The following is a 27,036-nucleotide window of genomic DNA, read 5'->3' as shown; positions in this document are numbered from 1 at the left end:
GGATTTGTTATTTCATTCCGATTAACAAATACCTACTGCTGCAATAAACAGCTCATATAAGACATCAGAGGAAAATTTCAACCACATGTGGTTGTCCAAGCCTGGTCACAAGCAGGAGCGCTGTTTTATTGTTCGTCCGCAGTCACGTACGAGCCTGTTCTCAGGTTAATTTAAACAGAGCTGACCGGTTTGATTTCTTGGTTTGAATTGCAGAGTAAATACAGGGCGGGAAATGCATCTGTACTGCTGCAGGAAGCACCGGGAGTGTTACCGCTCCGGTGCTCCGCACTGCGGCCAGGTGACAGCAGCACTGCACAACCGCGCCGCAGCTCAACACGACCCCTTGCCCTCGTCTCCTTTCCTCCTCACGGAGGTGTCACTGGGTCCGAGCCCCAGCTCCCTCAGCGCCCTCCGCCCCGCCGGCTGCTCTGAAGCGCTCCCGCCTCGCCGCAGGAAAGCCAGCCACGGCCCGCCGCCGCGCATGCCCCGCCCCTGGTTCCGGCCTCGGGCCAATAGGGTTGGGCGTAGGGTGGCTGCCCCGCCCCTCGGCTGGTTCTCCGTCTCTGCGGGCGGCGCGGAGCAGCAGTGTGCGGAGCGGTTGCCAGCGGGAATGGCTACGGTGCGGGAGAAAGCGGCGGCGTTGAACCTCAGCACCGTCTGCAGCCCTGCCGCTAGGCCGCCCGGTATGGGGTGCGGGGACTGCAGCGGGAATGGAACGGTGGCTGGGCTGGGGGAGAGGGCTGCGGAGCGCCCACAGCCCGGGTGCGGTGGGGACAATCGGTGAGGTGAGGTGAGGTGGGTCAGCCAGGCTGAGGGTTCGGAGGGTTGGGGCCGTTCCGCCCGGCTGCGGTCCGCCGGGAGCTCTGTGCCGGCGCCTTTCGCGGTTCAAAAGTTGGCTGCTCGCCGGTGGAGGGAGGTGTTTCCGTCCGGGAGGCCCTGTCCGGGCTCGGTGCTGCGCTGTTGTCCCGCACAGAGCTCGCCTGCGGCCGGAGCCTATCGGGTGCCGCTGGAACTGTGACCGGCCGGGAAGGCCGGGCGGTTGTCTCTGTCCTGGAAACAAGCGAAAAGCGGGTGGCTCATCAGTTTTAGTTGAAGAGGTGTTCTTAGCAATCTAGTCTAGTGAAATTTGTGCCTGCTTGCTACAGGGAGATTGGACTAAGTGACCTTTGAAGCTCTCTTCAGCCCAAACTGTTCTATGGATTCTATGAGTGCAGCGTGAAGGGCTAAAGATCGCCCGTTGAGAACAGCTTAGGCTTTTTCCTCCACCTCGAGCACCTTAACTTTGTAAAGCCTTGTAACCTTAATGCCAAGCTTAATGCCGCTTCCCAAAACAAACAAACAAGAAAAAAGGGGTTAGGTGGTGTGTGGAAGGGCGAGGTGATAAAGAGTGGTTAATAGTAGGAATATTGTAGGTGGTTATGTTGATACGTATTTTAGCAACAGGAACCAGAGCTGGTGTATGTCTGGTGGCACTGGGTTTGGGTTTTTTCTTATTTTCCTTTGAAACAGGCTAGTCTGCTAATGTAAGTCTGGAAGGAAGCTTTGTGTTGTCTGCTCTGCCTACCTGAAGGTGTCATCAGGTCAAAGTATCAGCAGGTGTGTGCTTTGTCCGTCTTGAGCTTTCAAAGCTTTGGGAACTGGAGATCATGGGAGGTCTCTGCTTTGTCTTTAGTGCTTTGTATGGAAAAGGTGTTTTTTTTTTACCTGACCTGAATCTTTTCAGAAAGCAGGTGTCTATTTGATAGTGTCTCTGAAGATCACTGTTGCTCTGTTCAAATACTGTTGTGTTCACTGCCTTTTTTATTATTTTTTTTCCTCCTTTTCAATCTTTAGTGCCCCCAGACTTCCCCTTCTCCCTGCCAACTTGCTCATTTCTGGGCTCTCTGGCAGATGGAGATCAGCTGAAAACTCTGGTGCCCAAAGTTGGGATACACTTCTGTAACTAAAGCTACTTCAGACTAAACAGAACAGAAAAAACATCTCCCGCATCTCTGTGGAAAATATTCATGGTAATATGTTCCAGAACGAGTTTGTTGTTTGTTTTTTTTTTCTTTGAAACACTGCGTCGCACTGTTAATTCATTTGGTTTGAGGTCTGTCATAATCCCAGATGGCTTTCTGTAGGATTGCTGCCAGTACCCCATTCCATATTTTGTCATTTATCTTTTGATTTCTGTCCTCTTCCTCTGCTTTCTCTCTTAAGAAATTACTCAGTTCCTGAGAATCATGTATTCTAATTCTGACCTCTCTGGTGGCTGCAACCCTTCCCAGTGAGGTGCCATCTGCGAACTTTTCAGGCATGTTCTGTGTTTTTAAGTCCTTGTGGAGGTTGCGTCTAGCCTCTGATCAAACTGTTAGTTGTTAGCATGCTATTCTTAATCAGATTGGTAAATGAGTAATAGCTCAGTGGTTTTATTGGGGGAAGGAAGGCTGCTTGGTTCAAGGAAGTGGCATTGAGTACACAGTACTTAAAGCTCAGCTGGAGCTATGGTGGGATAAACATGTTGAGTAATTGGTGTCCCAAGAGAAGTCTTGATCTTGTTAGTGATATGCTAAGCACTGATAATGGGTAGCTTGCATGTATGCACAATCCTGCAGGAAACAAGGTGTCTCTTCTGTCTGATGAGTCTCTTCTTCCTTGCCCACCTGCATAGTTCTGTCAGTGTTAGCATAGGAACTGGCAAGTTACAAGTACATGCAGCTAGCTCTTCATTGTGGGAACACGTGTGCTTAGAAGTAGGTTCTGCAAGTGCAACTTGTTAGGTGATGGAGGAGTGTGAAAAAGGAGAGTGTCAAAGGGACAGGCTGAAAAAGTAGAAACTCCTGGTTCTAAAGCTTCAGGCTAATGTCATTTAGTGAGAGCAACCACCTGAGAGGGACACCTTTGTACAATGCAGACAGACTTGCTAAGAAGGTAGCTAAATGTTAATAACTGAGCAACCCAAGCCAAGTTGAGAGACTCAAAGCTTTTTAAATCCTTACAAGATCCATGAAAGCTAGGAGCTGGAAAGGAGGCAGTTCTCTAATTGCAGTGTGAACTCAATCTTTATGCTTTCTCTGTTCTTAGGCTTTAGCTTGGCACAGAAACCATTTGGAGCAACATATGTCTGGAGCAGCATTATCAATGCACTCCAAACTCAAGTGGAGGTGAAAAACCGTCGCCAGAACCTGAAGTGCTATCATGACTGTTTCATTGGCTCGGATGCTGTGGATGTTGTCTTTGCTCATCTTCTACAGAACAAGTATTTTGGGGATGTTGATATTTCCCGTGCTAAAATAGTTCGTGTATGTCAAGCGCTGATGGATTACAAAGTATTTGAGGCTGTTTCAACGAGGGTCTTTGGGAAAGACAAACGCTCTGTGTTTGAAGACAGTAGCAGTAGCCTCTACAGATTCACCAATGTCTCAAACCAAACAGAACTGGATAAAGATTTCCAGCAGTGTACACCACAAAGGTCAGTACATGGAATGTGAAGAGGAAAAGTTGTGTATTCTGGGGGAGTGAAGGTGAAACTGCTGTACAATTACAGGACCTGGAGTTTGTGGGTGGAAGATACTGGAAACAGCAATTTGGAGTGAGGAAATGATTGAGCCTGATTAATTATTTTTCCTGTGTCTGTTACCATGTTGCATTAGGGAAGAAGGTAGAGATTAGGTGCATTACAGATACTGATCTGTTGAGTTCTAAACCAATATGACCAATTGGAACTCTGGTGCATCAAATTGTTCCATTGCATTAGCCTGTCTCTATAGTCACTGCACACCTAGCTCTGGCATAAGCCCGTAATCCATCCAGTTTTTAAGGGAGGGGGGTGGAAGGGGCAAACCCCAGGTAAAAAATTTCTTCTTTCACCATCTTGGCTTCACTACATTTCAAATTTACCTTTTTGAAATGTTTTCAGCTGTTTGTTCATGCATGTATGACTTGTTCCTAGGCTAGGTAGCAGGCTGTTATGCTACTGCATGCCATTGCGGGGGGAAGTCCTGTGATGAGGTTTTGTTTCCCTGTCTCTTTAGGAGTGGGCAAAGAGAACCCTGTTACTAGCTAAACCCTCACAAAGCAGAACACATTGTTACATGGATGATGTGTTATCAAATAACTGCCCTTTAACAGTGTTTGTCAGGCATTCATCTCTGAATGTATTCTGACATGTTCTCACAAAGAAACTATGTTTGTGTTGTCCTGCTTCCCCCTCTTCCTCCTCCCTTGCATGCTCCCCTCGCTCTTGTTCTGTGCTAAAGCAAACTGTCCCAAGTCTTTATTTGGGAAAAGAATTAGCGAGGAGTTAAAAAACACTTTAATCAACTGCGGTATTTTAAAAATATATATTTTAAAATATATTTGTTACAAAGGCTGTTAAAGCAAGACTTGGAAGATAATGGACAGTCATGAAGCAAGATTATTCATGTTCTGTTAGTGTAGAATGAAGGCATTTTTCTTCTGGGCAGGGCACAGATCCGTTGGATTACATCGCTTCATTTGCTGACAGGAACAGATTTATTGATAGAGACAGCTTGTCACATATACAGCAGACAGTGGGCATCAAAAGGATTTTGCAGTGCCCTAAACCAAAGAAGCTATACAAATTGAAATGAAACAAATATGCTTGGAGGAATAATGATTCTGTGTCTGGAGTGATGTGATCTGCTCAATAGCATATGAAAGCAACTCCAAGAACCAGCTAACCTAAGAAGTGGGTGACAGGTTTCCTGAAGCCTTCCATTAGTTGATGGCATGAATAAGCCACATAGCTTTAGGATTGGTGTTGCCACAGAGCAATCACCACTTAAGTTTTCCAAGAACAGCTCTTAATTTTTGTCCTTGCTTCACCATCGGGAATAACCTCTTCAAACTCCAGAGGTTTTAAGGGGGAAATTTTGTTTGGGCCTTTTTTGTTTTAAATACTTTTCCCTCCTTAACCATTTTGTCATCTTAGATTCTCTGTGGTAACTGAGGTAACTTGATAATGCTGTTGTGTCAAGTTCCAAGAGAAGAACTCTGCACTTGCATGCACATAGTTCTTTAAAGTATCACGCATTCTCCTGTGCGACTTGGACAAAGAAAGTTCAAGGCAGGGGAGGGGGGGGGAAGACTACATGAATAGTTATGTAGATAGAACATTTTGTAAATTCAGTCAGTTACCCATGTGTGTTACATGGTATGTTTGGTTTTCTACATGTGGATATAAATAGATATAAACTGTTTTTTAATCTCAGACATGAGAAGAGCATGTTGTTTCACACTACTCCTGTCAAACCAGAAAGCTTGGAGGATCTCTGGGAAAACCTGAGTTTAAAACCTGCAAATAGCCCTCAAGTAAACATCTCGGACAGCTTGTCCCGTCGAGGTAAGCCAAGTAATGTTGCAGCCATTTTTTTGTGGGAAAAGGAAGATAATCACTGTAGGACTGGAAAGGCTTATGCCTGTCAGGTTGGAGAGGGAATCAAACTGACTCTCATAGTACTTTGTTTTGAAAACAGTGTCATAACAAAGGTGAATTGTATTTGTTGCAGGCTTGCTTTTTGCCTTTTTATTTCACCAGACAGGACCTGTTATCTATAGTTGAAATAAGCCAACATTGAATTTTGTGCAGAAGTATACAACTGCACAGAGCTTGATCTGAGTTAGAAACATTTTTCATAATATTTAATTACCTGCTCTATTTTTGTGCTTGACTTACTCATTGCCAATAGTCTGCTGTTAGCTAGAACTCTTCCCTTACTTTTTACCTGTGAATCTGCACCATCCAGCATTCCTTAAGTATTGTGTGAAATTGTCCGTGACAATTCATGTTTTCTCTCTGACAGAGCTGTGTTCTTTTTCCTTTGGTTAAAATGTTAACATATCCTACAGACTCCCAGAACTTGAGCCAGATCAGAATTGTAGAAGCTGTGATAAGGACAGTCTCACAGTTACACTCTTGTTTTTAATTCCTTATCTAGAACAAATGTTGCTTGCAAATTAGAGCACAAAGAATGTAAGGCACATCAGACTTACCCAAAAAGCAGTTCTCCAGGATTGTAGTTAACTAAACAAATGGCTAATTCTTGCCTTTTGCAGTTATAAAAGATGCAGCTGTTAAGGGCCGCACTCTCTGCTGCTGTAAATCTTTGTTTTGGTAAAATTCATCTGTTCAGTTAGGACTGGTGGGAGGAAGGGGGGTTGTCTTTCGTAATCTCTTTTTGCACTTGCTGCATCACCATGTGCTTTGTGTATTTCATCCTTCCCAGTTATTAATGAAGTATGGCAAGAACAAACAATTGCTCGTCTGCTGCAGCTTGTGGACCTTCCGCTCCTTGAGTCTTTACTTGAGCACCAAGAGATCAGACCTCAGCTTCCACAACCAAGGAAGGGAACTGTATATGTCATCACAAGTAACTACCTAGACAGAGAAATTCTCAAGGCTTTCAGTGACTCACAGTAAGTATTTGTCGCTCACTTCTGCAACTTTGAACAACTGTCTGCCTTCATAGGAATGTAAAGCGTAGTTGGTCTTTGGGTAGAAGTGTAGCAGTCTCCAGTACTGCAGGAAGGATGTGAGCAGGCACTTTTCTACCGGTTAGGCTTGACTGGAAACTGGTACGTAACAGTTGCTAACCTCTAAATCAGAAGTAGCCAAGACAGGTTCTGCTGAACACTCAGAAGATTTTTTTTTTTTTTTAATGTAATGGTAGTGTTTTATAGAATTTGGAGGGGGATTGGTTTCTGCATTGAGGGAAGAACAGAGCATTTTGCTGTGACATTGAAAATTTTTCCATTAAAAAAATACTTGAGGGAAATAGTTCAGTTTCTCCTACAGTAAGAGCCAAAAATGCTGAGCGTGAAACTGTATATAAATACAGTTTAAAACATAGTCTGGAAAATTTACCAATCTGATTAAGGTTCATGTTTCTGCTTATCTAGCAACAATTATGTCCTTGTCTAACGGCAGAGGACATGACTAACTTTAGGTTTAACTGCTTGTGATTGTTTACCTACGTGGATTACTAATTCTTTTTCTTGATTAAGATCCGGCTGTGATCTACCAGAGTGTGTCAGGAAAAGTCTTTTTTGTTTTTGTGTCGATTTCTGATATATTTAAGTACCTACACAAGCAGTTTTCACTGTGACTGAGAAACCAGTCTACCTGCTTTCTATGGAAGACGGTGCAAGCGACTCTGAAAGGCATAAAGTAATGCTACAAAGTTAAACCACTCTGTCTTCTAGGACAGATGAATGGCTCTCAGCAGCAATAGATTGCTTGGAATATCTTCCAGATCATATGGTGGTAGATATTAGCAGGAACTTGCCTGATCAACCAGACAAAGCAGACGCGTGGAAACTACTGCTGTTTGAAAATATTGGTAGATACTATGGCCAAAAAAAGGAGCCACTGTTAAACCATGCATCTGAAATTCATTCAGGAATTGCAGAACTATTAGGTAAGTAAAATAAAGTTGCATTCTGAAGTTTATTTGTGAGATGCACTGACAAACTAAGTATTTATTACAGCAGCTAAGCTTAAAAGTTGACTTCAGGCCTACAGGCTTTTTTACTTTCTAATCATGAAGACTGCTTTGAAATTTTGGTCCTGACTGCATGCAATTCGGTAGTTCTTGTTCAGGCCTATGTAGAATGGCTGTGAAACTGGAGTGCTATAATTCAGTAGTTGGTATCCATGGAAAGTAAGTATCCATAGGAAATTAAATAAATATGGTCTAATATTAAATATTTAGGCTTTAATATCTAAACTTAAAGCTGTGTATATGCTTTGTACCCCATTTGCAACTCTCCCCTCTTTTCAACAGAAATGCGTTTCTTAGATTTCATGTTATGAACAGCTTTCTAAAATGCTGTCTTATTTTAGTTCTCAGTGAACATCACCTCATCCTTGTTCTCCTTATTTTTCATCCTTTTCCACCTTTATTATTATTGTTGGTGGGAATATTTTGCATTTATATCCCATTCCTCCTCCCTGCGTGATAAAGGGAGGATACTAGTACATATCTAAAGTGGCTATTCTGCATAGTGTGGCAAATTAAAACTTGGGAAGCTCTACAAAATGGTTTGCAATTAATTCATGGAGCTAGCTTGCTTATCTGGGACACATTCCTCGTTTCATACGAGATCATTATTTCCAGAACAAGAGGTTGTTCATTTAACTGAAACCTTTTCCTTTTTCAGTGTTTCTCATGCCATTCAGAATGGCTGAACTGCAACTGAACTTAATTGATAGTGAGTTGTCTGAATACAAACCTGGGTGTGGGCTGTTCTCCCATTGTATGCAAACAGCTCTAATCGGCCTGGGAGGAATTTCTGAGAATGAATTGCTTTGTTTGACCAGTTCTGTCTAGAGATATGAACACTGGCTAATTTAGGTGTTCCATTGTAAATTTATTTAAATAAATATGGCAATAGATACTTTTATCTCTCCCCAGTGAATGGGAAGATGGAGCAATCTTTAGAAGCTGTTCAACTCTATTTGAAACTCCTAGACAGCCAAATCAGGGAGGAGTTCAGAAGACTACTGTACTTCATGGCTGTCGCAGCACATAATTCTGAGCTCAAACTACAGGAGGAGGTAAATGTGTGTACTTGACTGTTACACGTTGCATTACAATTACTGAAATCAGATACTGGTCAGAAAACACATTTGTACCTTAGATACATAGCTACAGGAAAAGCAATAGCTGTACAAATCCAAAAGTAATGCCCTTCTTGAAGGAGGAGACTAATTCTCCTCTTCTGGTCATTTATTTCACATTATTCTTCAGAGTGACAACAGGATGGTTGTGAAAAGAACGTTCTCTAAGGCTATTATCAACAATAAAACATTATCCAGAGGGAAAACTGACCTCCTGATCTTGTTCCTTATGGACCACCAAAGAGATGTGTTAAAGGTAAGAACTAGAAGGTGACCCGTATGTTTTTGTTATCTTGTGCGCTTATGCAGAATTGCCTTTTCCTAAACTGCTGTTTAACTGTCTTCTCTTTCCGTTCAAGATCCCAGGGACACTGCATAAAATGGTCAGCAATAAACTGTTGGCTTTGCAGAAAGGTCAAGATCCAAGTAACATAACAGGTAATACCTTAAACAGAACTTTTTATTCTTGTCTTGCACCCAAATAGAAATAAAAGGGACTGAGATAATGTGAAAAGACATTGCTGTAACAGTGACTAATTTGACTCTGAAGGAGGATGGGTCTGTAGAATTTTGTGTGGTGTTAACTGTTTGAATGCCTCATCTTTCCTTTTTAGGCTATACCTTTTGCCAAAAACTTGATGAAAGAGAATATCGCTCCACTACAGAGAAGACCACAAAAGATGAGCTATTGTCTTTATTGAAAGCTATTGATGAAGATTCAAAGCTCTCTGACAAAGAGAGAAAGAGACTGCTAGGTCAGTTTCATAGTAGCAATCCAAGTATTTTTATGCAGTATTTTGGAGACAGAGTTACTAATATGTATGTTTGACTTTACAAATAGATTACTTTCTATATTCCAGCATTGAAAACACTAATATATTTGTAAATCTTTTGTATTAATGTATCTAATAAAATTATTTTGTGGCAATGGATGGAATTTTATACAATTATTACCAGAGCCAACAGTACCCAAGTTTAGCCCATTCTTACAATTCAGCTTTGCTCATTCTGACTTGCTGTAGGTCCAGAATAATCCTTCGTTTCCTCACCTAAAGCCAAGTCTACTGCCTCCCTCTATTTAAATATGAAAATTGGTGAGATGGGAACACCCCTCTATGAGCAAGACCTCTGCCTTCCTTTACCCCAGCACTGAATTTTTTGCTGAACAGTTTTTTCTAATTGCCCTTGCATTATGTGACTATCATGGAGCATTGATCTTTAACTTGCTGTGCTGTGGACAGAGCTGAGTAACACCTTCTGCTTGATACTCCACAGCTTTTCCTCAAGCTTGCCAGCTTAACTATACTGTGTGTGTATATGACAAATTACCATGCTGTTTTAAGGTAAAGGGCGCTGTATTGAGGAATTGTTGTGTACCCTGAACTCCCATTGGCTCTTCTGGGATGGTAAAGATATTCTGGATTTTTAGTCAGTCTGGCTGCCACAGAACATGCTGTTTCTGGCTAGTTATCTTCATCTCTGCAGTGTTTTGCTGTTTGTAAGTCTTAATTGATGTCACCAGCAGTAATTAGAAAAGAACTGGAACAAATGAAAGGCCTTTGGGTTTTCTTCTAGCTGTATATTTTATCTATGGCTAGCCTATAATGGTAGTCTCAAGCTGTGCAACACAGGCAACTGCAAGCAGGGAAAATATATAGTATGATTAGAGATCTAATTGTGATTCTTGTGGGGCTGCCTTTGGGGTAATGCCAGCAAAACTCCCTTACAGTCACTATTGCAAGAAATCAAAAACTGTTCCATACACAGAGTTGACAGCTCTGTTCTCTTGTATTTGGGGGGAAAAAGCTCTCTTAATTGGGATCAATGGTAATTTAATAATGAAAAAGAAGTAGTAGGAAGTTATAAATGCATGTGATGGGCTATTTTTATAAGCAGTCCTGTCTGAGATACTACTCTGTAATGTCTCACTGAGTAACTCTGCAGTCATTAGCAGTGTCTGTTGCCACTGGCTATTGTTTCTCCAGAGTACTTTATCTGAATGTGAGATGACAACTTGGTGTGCAAGAGGATAATGTGTTACTGTACTCTGGTGGGGGATGGAAGACAAATGTGTAAGAGGCTGATTCTAGTCAGTTAGAAAGGGCCTCTGAAAGATAATCAGTTCTTGAAAACTAATACTATGGGTTGATGTCTAACCCTTACTCTTCAATAGTTACTTTTTTTAGTTCTTGGTTTCAACTGAAGGCTTTTGGTTATAAAGGCACTTTTTTTTGGGAAAAGTGGCTTAACTCGCACTTTTAAAAACACGGGGGTGGAAAGGCAGTTTCTTGATCATATTTTGAAGTTACTTATGCATGGGTTGCCTTTTCAGCATGTTCTACCATTGCTGTTAAGAGGATCAGGTTTCTATCTTGAAAATGAGCTCTTGCCTATGGCCATTGCCTGCTGGAGTGCAAACTCTGACTTAGAGATAGCGGTACACTGTGCAGTCACTGGATTGGCTTTGGTGAGAAGCGTGATTTTGGGCTACGGAAACACAGGCTGTGGGGAAGAACCTGGCACCAGGTGATGTTCAGGAGCATTCTGATAGGCACAGGACCAGAGGCTTATATAACAGTACCAGAGATGGAAGTTAGAAGGGAGTGATGGTCATAGTGTGAGGTGGGTAAGGTGTCTATAAGTGAATACGTGCCAGCGGGACAGCAACAGAAAGCCGGGGCTGCTTTCCCTGTTTGCTGGGTGGATTTAACCTAAAAAGGACAAGGTGCTAGGAGCAGACACCTATTTGTTTGTGCTAGAGCTTGGCTGGAGGCTACAGGCGTGCAGCCCTTGTTCTGGCCCAGAGGTGACTGTTAGGAGTCAGGCTTCCTGAGGCAGATGCAAGCACCCAACGTCCCTCACAGTGCAGCCCTACCCAACGTACCGAGCCTCTGGCCCCACGCTGAGGGTTCCCCCCTATCGACGCACTGAGGGGTGGCGATTGCTCGCCCCGCCCCCGCGCGGAGGGACGGGGAGCCGGCGGCCCAGGCCCTGGGCAGCCGCTGTGGCCCGCCCCTGAGCTGGGGCCGAGCTTAGCAGCGCCGGCCGGCAGGGGAGAGTCGGGTCGGCCGCCCGCTCCGTTACAGCGGGGGGCCGCGGCTCTTCCGAGCAGCGGTAAGGAGGCGGTGGCGGTGTGGCGTGCCCCGGGTGGCAGCGCAGTCCTGAGGCGGCGGTGGACAGGCCGCCGGGCCTCCGTTAGGCCTGGAGGGGGGGAGAGGGCCCTGGGCTCGGTGCGGGCGGGGGCTGCTGCCGGGGCCTGTTCGCTCGAGTGCAGTGAAGGCAAAAGGAGGCTGTTGCTTCCTCGGCATTGCTGTGCTCCGGCCGTTCGGCATGTGGGCAAACAACCCCGGCTGCGCGCCGGGGCCCGTTTTTTGTGTGGCAGCTGTGGGTGGAGCTGCTGCCAGCCCCCAGCCGCGCAGTGCGGGGAGAGGGCCGAGCCCCTGTGGAAGTCGTGCAGCAAAATGGGTGCCCGGCCCTGGGTAGAGTGAGGGGCTGGGAGATTAACGCTGCTGCGGTGGTTTCCTGACGGTGCCTTCCTTGCGAGCGAGCCTGCTGATAGCCCGGTCCTTGGAGGGCCGTGCACGGAACAAGCTGTAGGTAGGGGAAATGGTAAAAGTCCACAAGCATCCCTTTGAATGTGTAAGATGGACAGAGGAGCTGAGATGCAGCTTGCCTTATGGTGGATTGTGAGGGAAAGTAGGTTGTGATGCGGAGAACAGAAGGAAGAGGAGAGAGTTAAGTGTTGGAATCAGGCTTGAAGAAAAGTGGCCTTCAGGGTACATGTGCCTGGCTTTAAGGTAAGGGAGTTGTCAGGTCTCGTACAGAGGCAGATGAGTGACGTGAAGGAGGAGCTGCTTCAGTCTTGTGTGTGCTCCACGTGAAGTTTGTTTAATATCGATGTGCCTCGGATGATTGGAGGACCTTTGATGAAAACAACCAGTGGAAGTATTTTGTTTAAATTTTAATTTGTTGGGTTTTCTCTTGCACTGCTGTTTTTATTGAAAATACAGCACCAAGCAGTGGACTTTGTTAAGAGTCAGAATTGTTTCTGTGAAAGAACAGATGCTGATCATGCTTTTGGAACAGGTATTGTCAAGCTTATTTACCCAGTGGAAAGAGGATGTGTTCTAGATGTGTTCCAGCAAATAACAGCAGTAGTCCAGCAGAAAAGAGCAATTACTGCAGACCAGACAACTAAGCCAACAAGTGTGCCTGTTCACATCATCTGCTGAGCAGTCATTTGGTAGAACAGTCCAGCAGTTCTTGTACCCACTTTCCACAGCAGAAGCAGGACTCTTTTCTTAAATAAATGGCAATTAAGTGAAATTGTTGGGTTTGAGACTGTAGCTCTTGGTCTGCCACTTTACGGAATGTGATAATTTAGGATGTAGCCTGCATGGTAGGAATGGTGTCCTGATGGGCAAAGCTGGGAGTAGTAATCATGGGACTGATTATCGTCTTGTTCCTATCAATTATCTTCTGAGAGTCCTCAAGCAACTTAATGCATGCCTCAATTTCCCCTCTGTAAGTAAGGTATATATACCTTTGTAAGGGCAGTGAGGATAAAGTGCAGTTAGAAACTGCAAGGCACTGTGAAGTGTCATGTGCATTAAAGACCTAAGTGGGTCTTAGCTGAGCCATCTTTGTGCTTCAGATTTTGGCTTCAGGAGGATGCTTTGTGGAAGAGAACGGATAGGAACAACCCTCCAGTATGGCTGAATGAATAGGAAAGGTTTTATGGTAATGCTTTTATTCTAGTCAAATTCAACAACACATTTCCTTCCTCTGTTTAACCAGTCCTGCCTTACATTTTCTATTGCAGCTGCTGCTGTGATCTTTTCTGTTAACTGCTCCTTTTTAACAGAGCTTCTTGCCATCTTGCTGCTAGAGCGTTTGCAGTAACAGACCCCTTGTCTGCTAGACTGGAGATTCACTTCTCCTGGAGCACATCAGTGGTTTCCCACTTGCATGCTGGATTGGATGCCTTGTGTTACACCTAGCTGGAGGATCTCCCTGCCTTAGTTAAAAAGTAACAGTGACAAGTACTTTCTGTCCCAGTTGGGGTTGCCTGCCTTTGTGAAGAGGAATGATCAAGCATTTGGAGCAGAGACATCAGTGACTGTTCCAGCTAGAGGTACGGCTAATACATGGTTCTGACAACACCTGTACTGGTGTCTTCGTTTTCCTGTGTAATTCATCCCATGCTTTATATGCTCTGTTTTCTTTTCTGAAGTAGAGCTCACCTGGTGCTGTGGATAAGCGTCACATATTGTTATGTATCTCATGCAAGATGATGATCCTGAGTCATTGCTGTAGAACAAAACCATTTCTTATGTGCACTGAGCTTTCCAGCTGTCCTCTGGAATCACATTGGTGCAATCACTTTAAGCACTGATGGAGCAGGGTTACTTATTACAGCTCTTCTGTGAAATGGAAAGAACCTGTGCTGCGCTTTTTATTTCTATGCTGTTGCTTGCTTATGCTGCTTCCTTCTCAGTGTAGTCTTTGGAACTGCAAGTATTTTTAACTCTCTTGCTGAGAGCTTGTTTCTTTCAATTTGGAAAGTGGGAATGGTGGGATACTGGGTGAAAGATGACAGTGGTGGCGTTCCAGGAGCTTTCCTTTTTTATTTGAAAGGCACACTTTCCCTGACTCCCCCCTTCACAGAACATGAAGGTTATTTAATTCAGTTAGAGACATTGCATGCTCTCTTAACAGATTTCTGTAAAACTGAAGTCTGAACTGTAGCTTCCTGTAGGATGGAGAGTTTTCAATGGGAAGATGTGCAAATTATGTCATTCAGAGGGAAAGCTGAACGTGAAATAAGTGACGATAATGAACAGTGAGACATGCTTTTTCAGTGGTCATTTTTGCAGTGTAACTTTGGGTACACTGCTGGTATCTGTGATGTAATAGAAATATTTATTATCTAATGTTTAATAAATACTTAAAATACTATAGCTATATACCTTACTGTTGCAATGTAGTGTTTGTTTGCTTTTTCAATGCATAAATTGTGATTCTTGCATGGAATGAAAACATGGGAGTAGAATTTCACATTAATTAAACTCCAGTCCTTTTCCTGCTTCTTAATGCTTTTGGATTGCTCAGAGTGAAAACTTCCAAGTTATGAGCAGTTGGGGCAGACCATAGTCCAGGGGTCTGTTACAGTCAGACAGATTTATCATTTTGTATTGGAAAAGTATCTGGCATAATCTTTTTGTAAAACGTGTTTCTAATAGTATTTTTTCAGTAATTTCATAAGCACTTCTAAGAAAGAAAATTACTTTCTCATCTGTATGCATTATGGCAAGGGAACAGTTTCAGACTTTTGAGAACTTGTGGGAATGGAGATTAAGTAAATGGTAGTTGTATTGAAAGCATCTCATTTTGTTTAAGATGGGAAGTGAGTCATCGAGTCCAGGTCCCCTAGCATTATGGGAATGACATCATTTAATTCCTCATGAGAATTCTTTCATTCTTAATTTTTTCTTAATCAAGAGAAATCCTGGTGATATTTCCCACTCAGCCCTGTCAGAAAATGCTTATTCATTCCCCTTTTTATCTTCTTTTCTTTTTCTGAAAAGAGCCAACTGAAAATGTCTCAGAATCCTGACAAGCCACCATCAAGCAAAGAAAAGTCAAGTGATTTGGGGGATGGTCAAGAGGAGAGCTTGGACAACCCAGATCAGTCTGTCAGAAAAAGAATACGACAGAGTGCTTTAGGATCACACAGAGATGATACGCCAAAGTGTAAGCAGAACTGCTTTATGAAAAAGGCTTTGAAACTTTGCAACACCTTTCTCCTCATTTTTAGTACTTAACTGTACACAATAACCATGTTGTTCTGAGCCATGTATACCATTGCATGTCTGCAGCCATGGAAGGGATAAGCACAACTCCAGTGTGTTCCAGCTAAACTCCCACTGCTGCTTGCATTATCAGCTGAACCTTCTGGATTGGTGGAGCAGCCTCTGTTTCTACTGCAGGGCAAGAGAAGCTGTTATCAACAAAGTTATATCCTGTTATCCCTCTCCTAATGCAAATAGAAAGTTGTACATTTAGTCCTAATATGACTTCTAGTGTCAAGTAGGACTGCATATTTTAAATTTATTCCTAAGTCATATTTGTCATTCAGCTTTTGACATGAGGAGCTGGATGCAATATGGTTACCAATTATTTCTAGCAAATCTATAGATAAAAGTAAGAGAAAGTTTTCTGGACCTAGGGATTCAATTCAAAGAGGCAGTGTTGCTCAGATAACTAGTTGAGAGTTACTGTAGAGAGTGTCTCAGCAGGTAATATTTTATTTATTGCATTCCTTTTATTTTTTTAATAGTCTTCATTACTACTTGAGGTTTAGTGTTGTGGTTTAGTGCCATGTTACACAGAGGAGATGTTCTGAGGGAGTTTATGTTCTTATGACTTACTGGTTGCCTGACAGGAAATGAGTTGTATGTGTGCAGAGATGCTATGAACACAGGAAAGTAAAATGCACAGCACAGTCTTGCACTGCACTGTACCACAAAGTAATCGCGGGTCTCAAGCTCTGCCCTTTTGTAAGGGAGCAGATATAATAAGAGGATGAAGTAACATGATTTAAGAGCATTCTTTGATAAATGAAAGAGGCTTAGCTTTTAGTGCATCCTTTGCTAGGGTGATGTCATTTGGCAGTCTGACAAGAGCACTCCCAGTCAGCTCTGGACTTTGTTGCCCTGCTAGTTCTCAGGATATCCAGGGATAATCCTTGCTGTGTTTCCAGAGTCACTGTGCAAGATTAAGCTGCAAGTTGAAGGAAATAAGGGTTTGGGAGGGTTGCACAAAATGAGCAAGATATGAATGAAAAAATACCACATTGGAGCCTCACAGTATATCCTTGGAACAGCTCCGAGTGGCAGACAAGTGATGGACAGTTACTCTTACAGCATCTTTTCTATGTTACTAGCTTAAGTCCAGTCAAATTGGATTAGCAAATGAGGCTGTCATGATAGTTTGCCTCAAACATACCTCAGTGAACCCAGACTATGAAGATCCCTGGTTGGTTTCTTCCATTTTGTGAATTAGCATGTTGCTCCTGTGCCAGGACTCTAGTTGAAGTGAATGAACTATGGAAACGAATTGATCCATAAGGGCAATTCTGCTGTGGCTCTTTCCCCTGTCCTGCTCCACCAGATGTTTTCTGTGGAAGCCGAGGTGGACCTTTCCATTCTTGTCTGCATCACGTGAGGACACCAAGGCTTTAACCTTCTCCTTTTCCTCAAACACCTGGACCAGGGAAGAGATACGGTGTTTCTCCTGACATTTGGCAAGGCATTGAAGGGCACCCCCACACCCTGCTTTACTGGTGCTAGCACAGCTAGGGGGAACCTTTACCACAAAGAATCAGCAGCAACAGGTTTCGGTTGGCTTCAGTGGGGTTGGGATTACCCCCCTGACCAGCATGGCCTACACCCCTGGCACCTTCTCTGCCTTTATGTGTCACTTCCTGCACTACTGCCATGCCATTAGCATCCTAGGAGGATGTTGTATACTCCAGAACAATTAGGAGCCATAATTCCCAGTGCATATTAAGTTTTCTGAAACTGTCCCTGTCCCTCTTCTACCTTTTAGATTTCTACAGTCAGCCACTACCTTTGTCTCCTGCCTAATGAAAACTGACTTTTTTTTTCAGGTCTAGAGCTTACTCCTACTTGCTTGTATGCCCCAGGGCCCAATTTGCAATTGCTTGCTCATCCTTGTCAAGCCCAAATGCCTGCCAAAGGAAAAGGTCTTAGGCAATGGTGCTGGGACTAGGTGTTGATGTTGTTATTGTTTGGACCATGGTTTCTGGAGGGAAAAAAAAAAAAAGAGTCTGGAGAAATGCCTGTTGCACTAGAAGTAGTGAGAATAATTAGCTACTAGTGTGTTATTGCTTAATGTTAATGGTGGTTTGTTTGCTGACTGCTTTAGAGATGAAGTCACTTCCTTGAAAAATATAACATTGAAATGGCAACATCAGTACAATAACTGAGGAAATAGTGTGGTGAAAATGCTAGTATTTTCAATAATTTCTTCCTACACTATGGAAGAAGATGCTAAGATACTATTAAGCAGTCCTGAAGAAGTGGGGGTTTGGGTGTAGGGATTTTGGGGGGTTGTTTTTTAAAAGATCTTGATAGAACTTGGAAGCAATTGATATATTGAGCCTAGAATATCAACTGGGGTTCACTCCTTTGTTTTCTGTAGTACTCCAAACTGTGTCATCCCCAGCTGGGAAGGGAAGGAAAGAAGAATCTTCAAGTGTCCCTCTGTACTGTAAAGAAGGTGGAAAGGGTCCATAAGCATTAGCAGACTTTTTTCCATAGAGTTTCATGTAACTATCTGATACTTTCATTTACGTTGCAGCTAGTCCTCCTCGGCTTGTGTCAATAGAGGAGCTCATGGAAACAGCTAAGGGAGTAACCAACATGGCATTAGCACACGAAATTGTTGTAAATGGAGACTTCCAGATAAAGCCAGCTGAATTACCAGAACACAGGTAAGATTGTTACCAAATAGATACATAAATTAAATTTGCATTTGAAGAACTACAGAACAGCTCTTAGTGGATCAGGTACAAGCTCTGGCTAGTATCTTAGTATCATAAGGAGAAGGTGGTAATCATGATGTTCTGCTTCCCCAGAAATGTGTGTGTGTGAAAGGAGTAACTGGGCACAAATCCCAGGGTGCTGGGGTTTCTGTCAGTGTCCCCTTGTCTCAGGAGTCTGAGACCGCAGCCTTTTCAATACCCAAGTCTAGCTGCAGATGCAGGTGGTGCTCAGCATTTTTGAAGCTTTCACCACCTGTGGCAGTTAAGATGAAATTGTGAACATTTTAGCTTTTTCTGTCAGTTTCTCCAGGGATTTTTTGGGAAGAGATTCCTATGTTTTATTAGGTTAGTCCTTGCTCATTTTATGTTTGAAGTCTTTCCTTCTCTGTCTGACCCACAGTAATTCAGTCGCCTGCTGAAAGGGAAAACAGAATCTGTGTGGATGTCTGGTCACATATTGGCTAGTGTAGCTGACCCAGTTCTATCTACAGAGGCTTTGTGTGCTGTTTTTTTTTCTTTTCACACACAGAGGGATCTGGCTGACCATGTTTCCTGGGTTGATTTGTGAGAGTGAGTGCACATTTCATGGATGGAACTTGGTCCACGTTGAAACCAGTGTTGTCTGTAGGTGTCTGCATTTGAGAGAGAGGCCCCAGAGCATGTTACCTTCATGGCTGCTGCAGAAGAATATGATGCAGGTGGCTCTTAGAAGACTGGCATTGCTTGTCCTCTATAGAAATCAGTCATTCTGAGACAAAGGGTCTGATGCCCATCTCCACCAAAATATGGTGACGGTGGTTCTCATGAACATCAGTAATGAGGATGTTGCTTGGAACTTGAATTGTCCCTGCCTGAAAATGCAGTAATGGGAACATTCTCATCTTCCTTTCTCGCCTGGACTGTTGCTGTCTTTCCAGTGTGCCACTGGTGTTTTATTAATGGCTGTGGACTGCTAAACAATAGTAACCAAAGAAAATGTGCTCATGCTATCAAATACACTGAACCTCACGGCCCCAGCAGGAATTGCCTTTCAGTAAGGGTTGAATGGAGTAGATGAGGGTCTTTGCTGTATGTTCTTCACTTGTTTCAGCTTCTCAGTTGGTAGGAAATGGAATGGTGGCCTCCTCAAATGCTGAGGACAAACAATATTTAACTGAGCTGGTACATGACACTAGATACCTCTTGTCCATGAAGACTCGTGTATATTTTAGAGCTCAAGTAGTGATTTGATCTGTCTTCTCAGCACTATCTGTCAGTGTGTGCCTTGTCTGTTGTTAGACAGACTCCTGCTTTGCTGCCTTATTTGCAGGTCATGTGGCTCTATGAACTAGGAGCTCTCTTGAGAATGGAAAGTATGCCTGAGGTGTGCAAAGCTCTTTCTCCCCACTCTGCCTTACCTTCTGTGTCTCAGCATCTTTTTGTGTAACTTCCATCAGGCGTTTTCTGCTTTGCAGCTGATGGCTGAGAATAAATGCTTCATCTAAAGTCTCAGTTAAGAGGGTGCTGTTGTATTCAGTGTCTGCTGCTGCTCTGTGTTCCTTCAGATGGATTTCTCATGTGAAAATGTGCTGTGATTAGGGGGTAACTTTTCTGGTGTGCCTCAATGCCATAAAATTGATCTCAGTATTTTTCAGAGAAGAAGGATTTTAGTGTGTTTTATTTTTTCAATCCTTTCTTGTATGTTTCAGGCTTACAGTCTCCTGCAGCTTGAATGTATGTGTAGACACATGGTTGGAGGAGGAAGCTTGTGACTGTATTTGCAGTTGTAGATGCTATCAGTAGAGCATATGTTGGTTGCCCTCAGAGGGCCACAGGGCATAAAGGCCTCTGGGTGCTGCCTGAACCTCAGCTGCACACAGTCAGAGCTTTGGGAACCTGCTGAGTGTTGTGAGCTTCTTCCATGTTGAAGTTAAACCTGGTGTGAACAGGAGCCTGCTGGCTGAAAAGGAGTAACTTTCAGTGTTCTGGATTAGGAACCGGTACTGAAGCAGTAGAATTCATTTCTTTTTTTAAAACAAACTGGACTGGGCCTGTATCTCAGAGTAGTTGCAGTATCTACACATTGAAATGTAGAAGCTTTTGTGTCAGGGAAGTGACTCCATTTCTGTTTACTTAATGAATTTTCCTTCGTAGAATTGCATTGACTTAGTGAGGCTCTTGAAAGTAACAGGAATACTGGTTCTCTGGTCTTTTGAATACAAAACTAATTTTTGTGATCTCTCTTCTTCCCATTGTTTGGTTTAGAGGTAGCATGTGCTAAATAATTACAAGGATTTTAATTTGTAGCTACTTCTGCTTGTGTGTAAACCTTTAGTAGGATATAAGCCATCCCAAACCCTGTGTCCAGTTTTTCTCGCTTTTCTGTATAACTTAAAATGACAAATCTCTTCTCTGTTGATCAGCATATATTCATTATTACACTGTATTCATATTATTGTCTGCTGTTCTTCAGGAGCTGCAGGTTATCTTTGTCAGGTGGTGCAGAGACAAGTATTGTTTATTAATTGGTCGTATTTACCCACAGCTTAGAAAAAAAAGTAAGAGATATTGTGCATAAAGCTTTCTGGGACTGTCTGGAAGCTCAGCTAAAGGAAGATCCACCAACTTATGACCATGCAATTAAACTACTGGGAGAAATTAAAGAGGTAAGATGATGCCATATCAAGGGAAATTACTGAATTTGAGTAGCTGTGTTGATACGAATGAGCACACGTGGTTGAAGTTTGGCTTTTCGTGAAGGACTTTCTTAATCTTTTTCACTACTGTATCATTATCTGTGAACATATGTAAGTTGTATAACCCCAGAGGAGAAATTTGAATGTAAAAACAAATGCAAAACAATGTAAGAAAGAGGATTAAAAGGAAAGTAAAACTAGTTTCCTCATATCAAGCTTCCTTCATGTTATGACTGTAGTATTTGTACTACAAAGTATTTACCATTTAGTAACTTCAGTATCATAAAGAGGGGAAACATTTGGTGAATGGTTGGTTAAAAGAAGAAAAAAAATCCACTTGTAAAGGGAAATTAGTTTAAATAAAAAGTGGTTCCGTAACTGTTTTGATCCTTGTAGTTGTCTTTGGTGTGTAGAACTAACACACTGTTAAAAACTTTCCATTTCAGAACCTTCTGTCTTTCTTGTTGCCTGGTCATACTAGACTGAGAAACCAGATTACAGAAGTTCTTGATCTGGATTTGATAAAACAGGAGGCAGAAAACGGGGCCCTTGATATTGCTAAGTTGGTCGAATTTGTCATTGGGATGATGGGGACTCTCTGTGCTCCAGCTCGAGATGAAGAAATTAAGAAACTGAAAGATATTAATGAAATAGTTCCTCTGTTCAGGTACTGAAATGGTATTGATTGGTCACATTGAGAGTGCCTTCAATAATTTTATGGGGGCTGGGGGGAGGGAGGGCCAGTCCAGCAGGGCCACCTGCAAATCTCTGTAAGAAAAGGGAGTGATAGGGATGTAGTTGTGGGTGTGAAGGGGGAGATACTCCAGAGGTCTTTAACAAAGACCAACTTTGTTCTGGTGAATTGGAGTATTTGGCTCCCACATGTCACTGAAGGACATTTTCTTAAATGCCAAGTGCATGTAAGCTGTAAGATAGCAGGTGAATGGGCAGTTTGTATTAGAATGAATAGTAACAGCAGAAGGGGGGGGGGGGGTGGGGAGAGAAGCAGCATAGGAAAAAGGTGTTACTGTTCCCTAACCAGTTCATCCTTTCCCCTCAACTGGAGCTCTCTCTCCTACACAGAGGCTTTTGCTCTGGCACTGTGTTCTCAGCTGAATAGTCCCTGCCCTCTTCTCTTCCCTTTTCCCTCTCCCCCTTCCCCCCACCCCCCAAGTTGGTAAAGTCAATTCCATGGAGGCATTTTTACAGGAGACCAAGATTTATTTCCTACTTTGAACAGACATGCACACACATGGTTGCTCCAGCTCTGCCCCATGTTCTTACATTGTTAAACATCCTGTTAATGTTCCCCATGCATGTTTCTGCTCTTCCCTTACACAGTCTGTAATAAATCTTGTAAATAGTACCTCTTAAACGTCTGCAGCCTTGAATAACTTTTTCTGTTTGTTTGTTTAGAGCCATTTTCTCTGTGTTAGACCTAATGAAAATGGATATGGCAAACTTCGCTGTCACTAGTATTAGGCCAAAATTAATGCAGCAGTCTGCTGAGTATGAAAGAAAGAAGTTTCAGGAGTTTCTTGAGAAACAGCCAAGTATGACTTTGTTCCTTTCTTTCTTCCCCTCTGCCCTCCCAGTGAACTGTATGCTTTTGCTTGTACATCATGAGAAAAAATCAGATTTTTCATAAGTTCTAGATTTCATATGGTAAATGACAGCTTGTGCCCCAAAACTGTGGTTTGACAAAATCTGCCAGAACAACAGTTCTCCACTTCATACACTGCAGTTTAGTTCCATTTCAGTACAGTGTAGGCCATAAATACCTGGCATCATCTCATCTCTGATTTCCTGTAGCTGCATGGTTTTAATTGTCTTAGATGTTCTGCTTAATGCAGTAAGTGAAATGCATGTCACTAACTGATATCATGGGTATTAGTAACTAATGGGATTATTTGGAAATCATTGGTGGAGAAACCTAACTTTGAAAAGGAATTTTCTTAACAAGACTTTTTTTCCCACTACTCTGCAGATTCTTTAGACCTTGTCACAAGGTGGTTGCAAGAAGCAGCAGATGATCTTGTCAAGCTGAGATGTAAAATGTTGCCTCCCCACTGTAGTAGTGATGGTGCCACTGGTGGAGCTTCCGCCTTGTGCTCCACTGCTGTACAAAATCAGGCCTATCTGAACCTCCTGAAGTGGGACCATGTGAACAGGCCTTTCCCAGAAGTAGGTTATTTAACAGAAAAACGCATTTCTGTGCTTGTTGTACTTTTTCTGTTTCTGGGATATAACAGAAGCTTGTTTGGATTTATAGCCTTGCAACAAGTACGATACTAAAACATCCCTTGATTGAGGGCTCTTGTAGCTCTTCTAATAAGTGCTGCTTTTTCAGTATTGAAACTTAGTTGAAAAAGAGGAGTTAATTCTTTACATTTTGTTCCTGTTACTTGACTGCTGAGCACATATTGCTCTTTTCTGTGTCTTTATCTTGCTGTCACTGGTGTGGCTAGGTGGGAAATGCAGTGTCACATCACAGCCCAGTGTGCTGACTTCACTTTGTGCTGGCTTCCTCATTCTTTGCAGACGGTGCTAATGGACCAGACCCGCTTTCAGGAAATACAGCTGGAGCTGGAGCAGTGCCTCTTGACTGGGACAGTCCTTCTGGTCACCTTCAGTGCAGCAGGCCCAGCACTCGCTGACATGCCTGGATTTGCTGAGAAAATCAAAACCATTGTCAAGGTGCTCCTGACGGGAATCCATCTGCCGTGAGTACTGAATAGTCCTCACACAGGCTCTGGCGTAGCTGTTCTCACCCTAGTAAATAATCAGCTTAAGCCTCTTTCTGGCTGTAGAGTGTGTCAGAGGAAGTGATGAGGGCTTTTTATGAGCCCAGGCTGACAGTTTTTTTCAGCTTACTCAGACAGAACTAGCTTTTCTTGCTGTGTTCTTTTGTGACCTCTAAGTGCTCCTTTATTCAGTGTTCTCCTTGATGCCTTGCTGGCACATGAGAGCACTAGCAGCTAACCATGCTCACCCTTTGTGCCAGGTCCCTCAAAAACTTGAGTGTGGTACAGTAAGATGTGTGCAGATACAGAACGATTGCTGTAGACATCATGGGTTGATGACTGGTTTTTGCATTAGAACTGTCTGTGAGGGCAGAAGGTCAGCTCTTATTTGTGTGGATTGTTCAGGCTGGAAATCTTCAGTGCTGTCTATTCTACCTCCTGGTTTTATATCTCGACTTTATTTTTCATATATATATATATAAAAAATATACTATTCTTTATAGTTCTGGCTTTATCTGGATTACACTTCTTCCATTACATTTGATAAATAAGGCAACTATAACTGGGTATTTTTTTTATCCAATAATAAAATAGCCAACTGTAAAAAATATATTTTTATAGTTTATTTTCTAAAGGTGGAGAAAAAAAGGCAACTAACTCCTGTAGTTCAGTAACGCTGTGCTCCACGTTCTCCAGCTCCTTTAACCTGAAGGAATCTTTGGCTGCCACGGGTGAGAAGGTATGTGCTGAAGTTAACACCTGCCTCTCCCAGCATGGCTTCACACCGCTCTCAGCTGAGCGAGAGACTGTACTTAAAGGACAAATCCAAGCGGTGGCCAATTCGGATAACACCATATGCAAGTTAATAGGTATGCTTGGACAAAACCACTCTGTTCTCAAGTGACCACTTGTCTGTCTTTGCACATCAGCTGGTGGCATGACATGCATGGTTCCTCACTTATGCTCATTTCCTATGTTCTGTATGTTACATGAGATTACACTATTTCTGATTGACTCTCTCTTTTGAAAACAAACCAAACTCTTGGTCCAATTTTTCCAGGTTCTCGAATTCAAAAGTTTCTGGAGAATTACCTTGCATCTAGTCACCAGAAATCATTGCCTACTGTTCCTGGAGGACTAGGCCCTATTCAAAAAGAGCTGGAAGAGATCGCTGTCAAGTATGTTCGTCTTGTCAACTACAACAAAATGGTCTTCAGCCCTTACTATGATGCAGTCCTTGGCAAAATACTGTCTAAGGAAGAATACCAACTTGCAGGGAAGTCAGAAGAATCCTAGTATGCTACCAGTACAGTACCGTCAGCTATTTTAAACACTTGCACCAATATTTGTCTAGGAAAACAGCTTCCCATGTAAATACTGGTTCCTTTTAATTCACTAGTGATGACTGATGAGGAAAATACCTGAGATCCAAAAAGGGTTCTGAAATAAATGATGAGAGAGACATGCATTTTTCATGTAAGTATGCAACCTGGGTGGGGGAATGTCTTGGTAGTTTTCTGGCTGCAATTTTTCAGCTGGTGCTAGGTAGGAGAAGTTTAAGAATCAAACTTTGTATTTAAGTAAGTGGCTCATTTTAGGGCATTTTACTCTAATTTACTGTGAATTTAGTTTAATTAATCCAGAGCAGATTAGCTATGGGGTGATTTGGCTTTAAAGTAAAAAAAAATAAAAAATCTTACTTCAAAGAAGAAAGCTAAAATTCTGGATAAGAGAAAATTTAAGAGGCAAAAAACAAAGCCAAACAGCACTTTATTGTAACATTATGGTTAGTGTGGTAGGCTACTAGTTTTTTCTGCATTTTACTGCATTTTTAATAGCATTTTTTTGCTGTTTACGTGCAGATGTTACACAAGACATAATATATTTTTGTAGTAAATTTTCTGGTTATTGGGTAACTGTCCTCTGCTATGTACAGTACTTCCAAAGGTGGCAATCTTATAGATTGCAGCTGTATTTATCTCTTGTAAAGACTTCAGAAGGGCAGAGCTAAAATGTTTTGATAAAAGTGGCATTTCTTACCTTTTTTTTTTTTTTTTTGCTAGCAGTTTACTCCTTTTTATGTGAAATACTCATTTTCAAGGGACTCTGTCATTTTCTGAGGGCAGATTTCAAGTGTGTGACACTTTAGGCTGAAAATTTTACTTGTGTTTTTAAAACTACAACTGGAGATGGTTGCATTTTCAATCATATCTTCAAAACTATCCAGGAAGTGCAGAGCACTATCAGAAGTATAAGTGATCTTGATGCACTGTGAGAAGTGAATGATTTACTGATAGTTTGAACATACAGGGAATATTTTCAGTAGAAGATTTTTTTTTCACTTTGTAGAGGTGTTCTTGAAACTTAAAATAGTTGCAGGTCTTGAATTGAGTTAGCTACATGTTGTACATAGGAGCGTTCACAGAGGAGCTCAATGACCTTACAGCCTTACTGAGATTTCAGACTCAGCCAGGAGGGAAGTACATTTGAAATTTTCTTCTGGCTGAGCACCGTGCTGTGCTTCAGTCATCAAAATTTGATGATTTCCTGAAAGCCAAGTTCATAGTTAGAAACAGTAAGTGTCCCAAGTACTACTAGACTAGCCAAAAGAGAATGTGCTGGTGTCTTAAAAGCCACGAAACCAACAAGTTACGTAAAATAAATAAATGAGGGCCTTTTAATGCTCACATCCAGGTTCATTTTATCAATCAGAATAATAGAACTTCTAGAAGGAAGCTCTTGATCATGAATCAGTGCTGATGTTTCCCTTTCTAGTTTTCCTTTAATTGTCAGTGTGGATATAGCTGCACTGACTTTGAGTTTGAGGAAGGTGGGTTCAGTAAGACCTTTTATTCCATTAGCCTGTGCAACTATAAACCAAATCTTTTCTCATTCATTACAAACCCTGTTCCCCAAGGGAAAAACCACACCAAAGCCCTGTAAGAGATCAGCAGCTCAGTCAAGTTATTTTTCTTTTGGCTGAAGTTACTCGGATAGTAAAAGGTGATCTGTCTTTGACTCTTTCTTTGATAACTCAAAAATGAGTAGGTTTGGTTAGCCAGAAAAGTAAGTTCTGAGTAGGTTTTTGGTGTGGACTATTTCATTGTCTGAATCAGCACAGGATACTACAGAGGTCTTCAAGATTGCTGCATCTGCTTACTGTACTTTGTCATTAGTGCAGGATCCACCTCAAAATACAGCCTATAGCTCTGCAGCTCCAACAAGGTAATTCAGTTGTCTTTGCAATGAAAGAGCTAACAGAAATGTTATTGCTAGGGATGTATAACCAAGACAAAGCTGTTTCCATTTTTGTTAAATGACAGTTGCAAAAGTTATATATTGCTGCTGTTTTATATTTTAGCATTGTCTAGAAGCTGCCTTTACAGGCCTCTGTGGAATTACACATACTACAGGAATTTAGGTGGT

General features: G+C 42.4%; 2 protein-coding genes across 2 annotated transcripts; both read left to right on the top strand.

Moving 5' to 3' along the window:
- The first annotated feature begins 598 nt into the window (after positions 1-598).
- Positions 599-9,555, top strand: DEPDC7 (DEP domain containing 7). The gene is made up of 9 exons (XM_057411018.1): positions 599-683; positions 3,067-3,454; positions 5,217-5,347; positions 6,231-6,420; positions 7,207-7,421; positions 8,418-8,560; positions 8,754-8,879; positions 8,983-9,061; positions 9,238-9,555. The coding sequence occupies exons 1-9, from the start codon at positions 611-613 to the stop codon at positions 9,450-9,452; spliced, it is 1,560 nt and encodes a 519-aa protein (XP_057267001.1). The 5' UTR covers positions 599-610; the 3' UTR covers positions 9,453-9,555.
- A 2,088-nt stretch (positions 9,556-11,643) lies between these two features.
- On the top strand, positions 11,644-25,649 carry TCP11L1 (t-complex 11 like 1). The gene is made up of 10 exons (XM_057410966.1): positions 11,644-11,737; positions 15,211-15,376; positions 18,008-18,140; positions 20,716-20,836; positions 21,313-21,533; positions 22,283-22,419; positions 22,854-23,050; positions 23,408-23,589; positions 24,307-24,479; positions 24,671-25,649. The coding sequence occupies exons 2-10, from the start codon at positions 15,223-15,225 to the stop codon at positions 24,904-24,906; spliced, it is 1,554 nt and encodes a 517-aa protein (XP_057266949.1). The 5' UTR covers positions 11,644-11,737; positions 15,211-15,222; the 3' UTR covers positions 24,907-25,649.
- Positions 25,650-27,036: the final 1,387 nt, after the last annotated feature.

This window comes from Pezoporus wallicus, unplaced genomic scaffold (assembly GCF_028554395.1).
Source record: "Pezoporus wallicus isolate ANWC-B61680 ecotype Strahan unplaced genomic scaffold, APGP_CSIRO_Pwel_v1 contig_5958, whole genome shotgun sequence".
Classification (NCBI taxonomy): Eukaryota; Metazoa; Chordata; class Aves; order Psittaciformes; family Psittacidae; genus Pezoporus; species Pezoporus wallicus.
This window is presented reverse-complemented; position numbering and strand designations above follow the sequence as displayed.

Coding starts and splice junctions, on each gene's coding strand:
- DEPDC7 (XM_057411018.1), top strand. CDS start 611: ATGGCTACGGTGCGGGAGAAAGCGGCGGCGTTGAACCTCAGCACCGTC. Junction 684..3,066: donor CCCTGCCGCTAGGCCGCCCG/GTATGGGGTGCG, acceptor CTCTGTTCTTAG/GCTTTAGCTTGGCACAGAAA. Junction 9,062..9,237: donor AGATCCAAGTAACATAACAG/GTAATACCTTAA, acceptor TTTCCTTTTTAG/GCTATACCTTTTGCCAAAAA.
- TCP11L1 (XM_057410966.1), top strand. CDS start 15,223: ATGTCTCAGAATCCTGACAAGCCACCATCAAGCAAAGAAAAGTCAAGT. Junction 21,534..22,282: donor GAAATAGTTCCTCTGTTCAG/GTACTGAAATGG, acceptor TTGTTTGTTTAG/AGCCATTTTCTCTGTGTTAG. Junction 23,590..24,306: donor CTGACGGGAATCCATCTGCC/GTGAGTACTGAA, acceptor CACGTTCTCCAG/CTCCTTTAACCTGAAGGAAT.